The 9772-nt window shown below is 40.4% G+C and overlaps 1 protein-coding gene across 1 annotated transcript in view; it reads right to left on the bottom strand.

The window, feature by feature from the left end:
• Window positions 1-1290: 1290 nt before the first annotated feature.
• Window positions 1291-9772, bottom strand: part of AGBL1 (AGBL carboxypeptidase 1) — a 376387-nt gene continuing 367905 nt past the window's right edge. Inside the window, exon 19 of the mRNA XM_070763167.1 lies at window positions 1291-2736. Coding sequence (XP_070619268.1) covers window positions 2560-2736 — 177 coding nt within the window. The 3' untranslated portion in view covers window positions 1291-2559. The remainder of the gene's footprint in view (window positions 2737-9772) is intronic.

Genomic DNA, 9772 nt, shown 5'->3' with positions numbered 1-9772 from the left:
TTCCTTCCTTCCACCTGCTAGAAATATTAAGCACAATACCAAGACAGTAAATATGGTCTCCAGCATCAAGAACAGGTGTTGCTAATGACTGCTAAAGCATCCCTGAAGAGCAAGACTAAGAGCCCAACATAAATTAAGGAACAGTTTTGATATGAAGAAGGAAGAGCCAATGCAGTCTTGTGCTGGATGAAAAACATGGTAGAAGAATTGTTTCAACAACAGCACCAAAAAAAAAAAAATCACTGGAATGCCTTGCAAATTGATAGCAATATCACTTAGTATATACCATTCCACAAGCCCTCTCTAAGTGATTTACAAAGGCAGCACATTTCTGCCCAAATTCTGGGTCCTCATTTTACCAACCTCAGAAGGATAGAGAAGGCTGAATCAACCTTGAGCTGGTCAGGATTGAACTGCTGGCAGTGGGCAGAGTTAGCCTATAATACCACATTCTAATGACTGTGCCACCATGGTTCTTGATGCTCTATCTTTCTCCATTTTTTGTAGAGGAGTTAAGATAACTGCTTATTTGTTAGCCACCATACTCCTGTTTGGACTTATCTCATGGGACTTTCATCTGTCCCTACTGGTCTATTGCAAACTACTAACCTGGAGATTTTAAATCTGGTAAAGACCAACCACATGTGAACTGATGGGCAAAGGAGATAGCAAGGAAGAGTTCACATAAGGCACATCTTTGTGATAAGATTGCAGTAATTGGGAATTACAATAAGAACAATCATGCCCAGCACGAAAACTGTCTCTACCAACAAGTCATAGCTGATTTGGCAATGCAATTCAGTTCCTACAAGAACCTCCAACTTAAGGTTGATTCCTGCTCCAATCAGTTTGAATGACTGGTTCTGTTAAATACAGATGGTCCTTCTCTTCTCTCAAGTAAAACAATTTGAGTCTACTGGGAACAATGAACTGAGGTTTGCATACATTTTGGTCAGTGTCAACAAACGGGGATGGGATCAACAACCTTGCTTATTAGATTTTGGCAAACCTGATTAGGGGAAAAATGGGGGGTTGGGTTTATCCTTAAGGATGATGAACCTGCACATCATGAGATTTTAGAAGAAATCTGATGTCTGTTTTTTGTTATCATTTTGAAATTGCTAATCATGTTCTCTTATATAATATACAGTACAGTATAATATAGTATAGTATAATTATATTATATACATAAAATATAAATATAAAATATAATTCCTTTTTCCTATGTATTTCCCATTCATCGTTAGATAAACATGTTTGTTATTATATTAAATGGTTATTTTTTGTTGATTTTTTTTTTGTTTAAATGTATTTTTGCTGTTGCTTGTTCTGGTGTTTATAGTTGTTGTTTTTCTGATATGCCACTCTGAGCTGGTTTGGAATGTAACAGCAAAGCAATTTTCATAATCAGATACAAACCTCCAATAACTTGCACAGCTGGATGGAAAATAGCTCAACAAAGCAGCCGAAAATGATATGACTAATGATTGTGGATGCTCATCTCAGGCTAAATACCAGCATACCCACCATAGATAAACCACAACTTCCATAACACAGAGTAATGCAGACAACCATCATCAAAACTACATTTCTACACCAAGTTAAAAAAAGGGGGGGGGGGAACTCCAAATCAAGCTACTCAAGCTAAACTCCAGAAGAAAATAAGTTCCTGAACTCAAATGGGTGGCCAGCAGGTCCAGCTGTCCACTCTCCATGGTTGGAACACAGTATGCTCCAGAAAGAGCTCAACTCTTAACACAGATGATACTAGTCAGTTATGGGTTTTTTTGCAGCAGTAGAAACAGAATTTAAAACCATAGGATTTGCCAGAGAGATTTGTGGAATCATCAGACAGACAATCCAGATGATCAGAAGAATATCAAATAAGAAGCAATTCAAAGAGGAACATCACCCAAAATTCAAATCAGATCATCTGCTAAATACTCAAGGAAGACGAAACCCTCACTATCCTCCCTGTAGGCAAAGGATGAGCCATAGCTATCCTGGGCAGAGCCCAAAACATACAAAAAGCCAAGTAACTATTGTAGGGCATAGAAATCTACATCCTAGTAACATCAAACATCAAAGCAATACAGAAACGAAACAACATGATTCAGAGAATCCTTCACAACCCAATCAAGAATGTCAAATCACAAAAGGAGGACGATGATAGATACAAAGCCGTGGACCTATCCTCTCATGCTTCTATGGCTGGCCGAAAATACAAAAGTTGTCATACATCTGCATTCAATTGTATTATTACCAGGAACCTGAAAATAGAATAAAGAACATCTCAAAGCAACTTTTGCATTTTCATCCTTATCTTTCTGTTTGCATTAGATATCTCCTAGTAATGTAAACCTACTCAGTGTCTTACAGTCTATGGAACTAGAAAGCGCCTTTTAGCTGCTTTAATTTGTATGTCAGATTACAAAAGGCCAAGAAAACATCAACACATACACACTTACACACACACAGACAGCATGCAAGAATAGTACATAAAGGTCCCATTTTCTGCTACCTCGAAAGCCAACAACTAGTTTGGTTTCAGATAAATTGTTACTGGCCTGACCTTTGTGACTGGAGATCAGCAATTTCCTCTTCCATGTCCAATAGAGTCTCTGCCTGGGTCATCACCTTCTTGCTGCATGGCAGGGATTTAAGCTGAAGGACCAGAAGTCCAAGGCAGAATTTGGCACCCATCTCCTCCAGTTCCGCAGTTCCCATCTGAAGACCCTAGAAGCAAAAAATATAAAAGATAAAAACAAAAACATAGACTCAGGGAGAGAAAATTAACGTTAGAACCTAGAGGGAAATTCCATCATCAACAGTAGCTTAGTTCATTTGTTTTACCTGCACTGCTCCCAAGAAAGGAAAAAAGGCAAACGATTGTTCACAAAATTTTCCAAATGGATGTAGAAGTGGATGAAAACAAAGAGCCTTTGGCAGGCTGTGGGCAGGAAAACACGCAGGCAGTGATTTTTGGATACAAAGAGAGATGTCTTACAACCTGCAAGTTAGTGATCCTTCAGATTCCCAAACCTCAGCTACCTTAGTAGACCCCTTTCTTTACTTTCTTGCTGCAGTGAACTAAGAGAAATGTTGCCCCAGGCAGACTTGAAGGAACATTGAAATGAATTCCCTCAATCGTGATTTCTTCTCTCCAAACACCGAAGACACTTAATGATCACTAAATGCTTGTCTTTCGCTTGTGTACGTAGATCTATGTCGGCTCCCTCAGCTGAGTCCTCCTCTCAACCCAGGCTGTCCCTGAAAATGTTGGCACAACGCCCGGCTTTTCAACTGTTATTAAAATTATTCAGAAATAAACTAAACTTTAGGTGCGCTTCAATGCAAGAAGGCTTCAATTCAAAGCGCCTCTTTGAAGGAAATCGCCTCGTCAAAGCAGCGCTCTTCTGAAGTGACTGATGAGAAGAACCAACTACCCTGCTTTCATCCAGACACTAAAAGGGGCTTCTGCATATACGTTCTGCCAGAATGGAAATAGCCATTCATGTTGAGTTATCCCACTGTGAATCAAAGGGTAGAAATAGACGTTTGGGGGAGTTTTTGAGCAAAAGGGTTGGTAATGATTCTGATTCGGTCAATGCCACAGAGTAGAGCAGAGTTGCTTGACACAGGTTTACTAAATGGGACACTTCTTGTTAATTTTATTTATTTGTTTGTATTCCTCCCTTTTTTCATTTTTTTCATTTTTTTTACAAATAACTCAAGGTAGTGAACATATCCGACACACCTTCCTCTTCCTATTTTCCCCACAAAGACAACAACAGTCATAACAAGAGCCAGGGTGGCACAACAGGTAGAGTGCTGTACTGCAGGCCACTAAAGCTGACTGTAGATCTGTAGGTCAGCGGTTCAAACCTCATCACCAGCTCAAGGTTGACTCAGCCTTCCGTCCTTCCGAGGTGGGTAAAATGAGGACCTGGATTGTGGGGGCAATAAGCTGGCTCTGTTTAAACAGTGCCATTGCTGACATGCTGTAAGTCACCCTGAGTCTAAGGAGAAGGGCGGCATAAAAATCAAATAAATAAAAAAATAAACAAACTGTGAGACGGGTTGGGCTAAGAGAGAGTGACTGGTCTGAAGTCTCTCAGCTGTATTTCATAGCTAAGTTGGGATGATGAACTCATGAGCCCATATGTTCTACTCTAGTCCCTTAACCACTAGACCTAGGGCTTTTTTAACAGCGACACTAAAATGATGTGCAATTGCCTTTTTCCAGTCTACGTTACAAACCGGAGCCTCATTCCACATTCAAGGACTAAACAAACCCACCTTAGTTTAGCTTCCAAATCCAGGCAACCCTGTTGCTAGCTGTTGCTTAAAGATTTCCATATTTCCTCCACCCCTCCTAAATGTGGATAGTGTGTTTTCCTGAGTATGCACTTGCTAAAAAGGCATAAACATAGGAGGAGGAGAGTTTAAAAGCAACACAGATTTATAAATCAAAACCTGAGCCAGCTTCTGGGCTTGCTCTTTGCACTGTTCACAATAGCTCCAATTAATATGCTGTCCAACAGCTTGCTGCCTAAATTAGTAGGGAAAGGAGACCGTCAATTTATTTATACCCAGCCGCAGGGCATTGCCACTGTGTGTTTGTAAAGCTATTATGATGCAGAGAGCATTCTGTGAGCATACATGTGCAGACGAACTGGTAACAAGGTAGATAATGCCAACTATTATCCTCAGAGAGAGCACCTGGAATATTCTATTGCTCAGTGGACTTAATTTTCTTTCCCTCATTTTGTCCACAAAAAAGCTGGTGCTTCTTATTATTTGTGTGGGGCTAATGCACCAGCTCCCATCTGTGTAGCCTCTCCATTTACAAACAAACCTTCATTGGCCAAAGATTGGCTTGCCAGGTTGATAACCAAAGGCCTATTCATGTCTTTCTCTGTACATGCATCCTCTGGAGGAAAGCTCATCTAATAATGGGAAGAATTAGCTTCTGAAGACAATGAAACCAGACCTCCCCAGTTCATAATTTGTGCAACTCTGCTTTCCTGACTCTTGACGGCTTCTCTTTGCCCCGAGTCTTTCTCCCAAATAGCTTCCAAGATATTCTCTACGTTCCTCCATCCTCTTTCCTTCATCCATCACCATCTTTTTTCTAAGGAATGCATTTACGCTACAAAATACATGTCTATGGAGATTCTCAGTCATCCAGGTCATGGGTCTTTTATCAAGAGGCAACTGAACCTCCTGGTTTTTCTTTGAAGATGTTTCACTTCTCATCTAAGAAGCTTTTTGGATGGGAAGTGAAATGCCTTCAAAGTGAAACCAGAAAGTCCAGTTGCCTCTTGAAAAAAAAGCACCTTTGGATCTACAAAACACAGCTCTCAAATGTTTTATTGGCTTTTGGTTCAAGCTATTTAGGAGATTGCTTTGTATCCACTGCTACTCTTTTGTCTCTCTGTTCAAAATTTATCCTGGATGTTCCTTGGGGCAAGGAGACTGCATGATGACATGCTGTTTGTACACTGGTGTTGCTAAATTCATAAAAATAATATTCTCCTCCTTTTAACTTCACTCTACTCCAGCAAAGGAAAGAAATCCAAAAGAACAGTCTGGTGATTTTTGTTGAGTTAAAAAACTAAAGTCCTGATTTGATTTGAAGTGAATTCAAGTGTGCTAAAAGTAATCCTCCAGCTATGTCTCCCCCCCCCCCCCAGCTCCTATACCTGAGCTGTCAGGTTTACTAAAAGCAACAGATGGGACTTTGAGCAGGTTAAACAAAGTGGAAGCAATTACAATGGGGTGTTTCCCAAGGCTGTTACTTTGATTTTTATTCTTCATTATGATGTTCCTGCCCATAAAGTTGGCGTCCTTTAAAAAAGAAACAAAAACTCTTCACACATTCATAAAATGCTCAAAGGAATCATGAAGCCACAGAAAAGTTTTTGTATGGTTGTTTCCTTATGCCTTGGAGATCAATTGTACTTTTTTTCTGATTGAGAAGTTGCTGTGGCGAAGAAAATCAAATTCTGGGATGGCTCTTGGTGCTAACTTCTAGGAACTTCTATAGAACCATCTAGCCATTGGTGAGGTAATATAAGCCTCTCATCACTACTGTTCTACTACCATAGCACAACAATAGTTGGATGTCTAAAGAAAACAGAAGTTATTTACATGTAATGGCCAGAATAGAACTTCATCTAATGTTTGAGTTTGGCAATAAAGATTAAAATACAAATTGGGTTAAAATAGAGCTACATCTGGAGATTGAATTTCTACAGGAAGTGTGAAACTGTTCTCCACAGAACTATCTTCTGGGCTAAATATCTATGGAGGTTCTCAATTATCCAGGTCATGGATGTCCCCAAAGGTTGTTTCTAAAAGGAAACCTGGACTTTCTTGGCTTTTCTTTTCCTTGAAAATATTCAATTCAGAACTGAAGAAGCTTCTTGGATGAGAAGCAAATTGTTTTCAAGGGAAAAAAAACTAACAAAGTTCAGTTCCCTTTTGGAAAGGCACTTTTGGGATATCTCCATGAAAGCTCCTTTAAGAAATAAAACAATATTTAAATAAGAATAGTGAAGTGATTGAAATGAGTATGGAAAATCCCAAGTGCATGTCTATCCTTGGCCACAGAACCATTGATGACTTGTGATCGTCATGCTTTAGATCAGTGATGGTTAACCTTTTTTTTTGGCTCAGGTGTCAAAAGAGTGATCATGTGCAGGCCCACACCCATAATGCAATGTTCTCCTCTCCATATGTGCACACAACCCTCTCGTTTCTCCCTTTGTGTGCACACAATACCCCTCCACTGCCCTCCTCCTGCACATGTGCACAGGCCTCACTGAAGCCACCAGACTCCTGGAGCCTGGGGATGGCAAAAAATGGCCAAATGAGCCAACTAGAAGTTCAGAACTATGCTTCCAGTTGGCCCATTGGCCCGTTTTTTGTCGGCCCTAAGGTTCAGGAGGCTTTCCTGAAGCCCGGAGAGAGCAAAAACAGCCAAAAGGGCCAAAAGTCAGCTGGCCAGGGCACACATGCATGCTAGAGCTGACATAGGACAATGCCTCATGTGCCCTTCGCATGCCACAGGCTCACCTTTAAGAGAAAATTCCCCTATGACAGTTATTTGACTTCCCACAGAAAGTATAGACCATCAATATGAATATGTTGGCACTGATTATTCAGCACTTCATGAGCAATTGATCACAAAGGAGCAGTAAATAAAGAGTTAACTAATTTTGTTTCTACTCATTGGCTAAGTAATTGCTAATCTGGGAGTCACTTTTTTCTGCCGATATTTCTAGGCACAATTTTTGGCTCTCTTTTTGGCAGGATGTATTTAATCACGGGCTAGGTTTTGCCTATTCCTATGCTGTATTTCTTGCAAGTAAATCTTCTTTTTCCATTTGTTGCTATAAAGCCTGCTTCACTAATTCTTAGATTTATGCTCTCCTTCAGACACAAGAATGCCTCCACCTCCATCAAAATCATTACCACCACCACATCACTGCAGCTTCACCAAGCTAAGTGCCTCCAAATGTCTTTGATGCTAAACCCATCAATTCTATCCTGCATATTCCCTGGTTTGAAATGGATCTCAAGTCAAAAAGCATTTAAGAGGATCAAAGTTGACAACAGTCAATATAAACCAATTAGTGTACATGATATAGTCAACCAATCACTTTAAGCTCTGTCATCTAACCATGAATTATGAACACGGCTCAATTTCTTAGGCTCACACTCCACACCCGGCCATAAATTACGATTTATAAATTCAATGTCTGGATTCATATACTATGCTAAGTGATTGGATTAGCGCCCTAGAAACAGAGCCTTTGTACCAGCAAGTGGGATACTCAATACTCAATTCTATTACAAAACTTCCTTTAAAACTCAACAATACATGGCACGCATCTGATGAAGGATGATAACCTATTCTGCACTTCTTTGATCTTGCTAAAAATGTTAGATATAAAGGAAAAACCTCTCATAGTTATTCTGGTGAGAGATGTTACATCCAGCTTACTCCGTGATCCAAAGGCAATCTGAGTGCTTCGGCTGATCTAGTTGGCTAAACAGATATCCCTGACCTCCTTCACTGGTTTATGTGCTTTTCTCCTAAAGCTTGTTTGATAAACTGGGAGTCCAGTCTAGACAAACCATAGCTGGAGATAGTCTTTGGAATTTGAAATGAAGTCATTTCATCCTTTAGTCAGGCTAAGTTGCACTATGTTGCACTTCAAAGGGAAACCATTTCCCATATACTGAAATGCTGCATTAGAACCTCAACCGCATACAACTGAGTCAGACATGAGAGGAAACCAAGGTGCAAAATGACGGGCTTTTAAACATTGGCTGGTCTTACCCTGATTTTGTTCTAGGGGCAATAGCAATAGTACTTAGACTTATCTACCACTTCACAGTGTTTTTACAGCCTTCTCTAAGCAGTACAGAGTCAACTTATTGGCCCCAAACAATCTGGGTTCCCATTTTACCAACCTCAAAGGATGGAAGGTTGAGTCAATCTTGAGAGATCAGGATCAAACTGCTGGTGGTAGGCAGAGTTATACCACTTAGCAATAGCACTTAGCCCTTACCCTTATATACCACTTCATAGTGCTTTAGATGGCAATAGCAATAGCACTTAGACTTATATACTGCTTCATAGAGCTTTATAGCCTTCTCTAAGTGCTTTAGGGAGTCAGTTGTTATGCCAACAATCTGGGTCCCCATTTTATCCACCTCAGAAGGATGGAAAGCTGAATCAGCCTTGAGCCTGGTGAGATTTCATCTGCCAAATTGCAGCCAGCCTGCAGTCAGCAGAAATAGCCTGCAGTACTGCATTTTAACCACTGTGCCACCACAGTGGTTAGAATGCAGATTGTATAAGGCAGACTTATAGTTCTATGTGGTCTTGTGAGCTCATTTGTGCAGATGCTGATCACATGCTATGAGGTTCCCTACACCGATCCAGGCTCTTGAGATGTGTTAAAAGTAATTCATTAGCGAAAGAAGAAATAATGTGTTTTAGAGGGGAAATTTCTTTGAGGCTTTGCCTATTTCTTTGGAATGCGTTTCCCAGGCTTGCTATTCATTCACAGGATTAACACCCCAGACATATTTAGTTATTTTTTTTCTCCCCCTAAAATTTCATTGAACTGGAATAATGTGTTATTGGGTTTTAATGATGGAGTGGGATGGGTCCACCGAGGTCAGAATAAAAGGGTTTGTGGGCTCCAGCTGCTCATCTGTGTGATACATCATGATGCTCTAATGATACTCAAGAGAGCTAATAATTGATTCTAGCCATTAGAGATAGGAGGGAGGGAAGAGCCTGAGGTAGAATCCTTGTTCCTCTGGATGATGAATGGGAACAGAATCACTTTTCTTCTTCTGTAGTCCCAGGGCAGTTGGTAACTAATCCTGGGTTGGTTAAGAAAAGAAAAGTAAATTCCATCTCAGAAAAAGGTTAAAACCTGAATGGACTTCATTTTCGGTGCAAAGAAAGAGACATAATCCTGCCCTCTTTCCTCCTTCGCTCGTCCTCCCAATGGCAGGATATCTTTCCTCATTTTTATTACAATCCCAGGGCAGCTAAGAATCAGCACAGTGATTTGAATAGGAAACGTAAAGGCGCACAAGGAGCTTCTTTGTCAGAACGGACAAATGAAACTAGCGGGCAATATTAAGGACAGGCACTCCGTGACGTGCAATCAGCTCTACCTACTGCTTTCAGAAGCATCAGATGCTCTTTGAGTTGAGCACAAGCCATGTTTCCCACTGAGAT

This window comes from Erythrolamprus reginae, chromosome 10, assembly GCF_031021105.1.
Source record: "Erythrolamprus reginae isolate rEryReg1 chromosome 10, rEryReg1.hap1, whole genome shotgun sequence".
NCBI classification, from domain to species: domain Eukaryota; kingdom Metazoa; phylum Chordata; class Lepidosauria; order Squamata; family Dipsadidae; genus Erythrolamprus; species Erythrolamprus reginae.
This window is presented reverse-complemented; position numbering and strand designations above follow the sequence as displayed.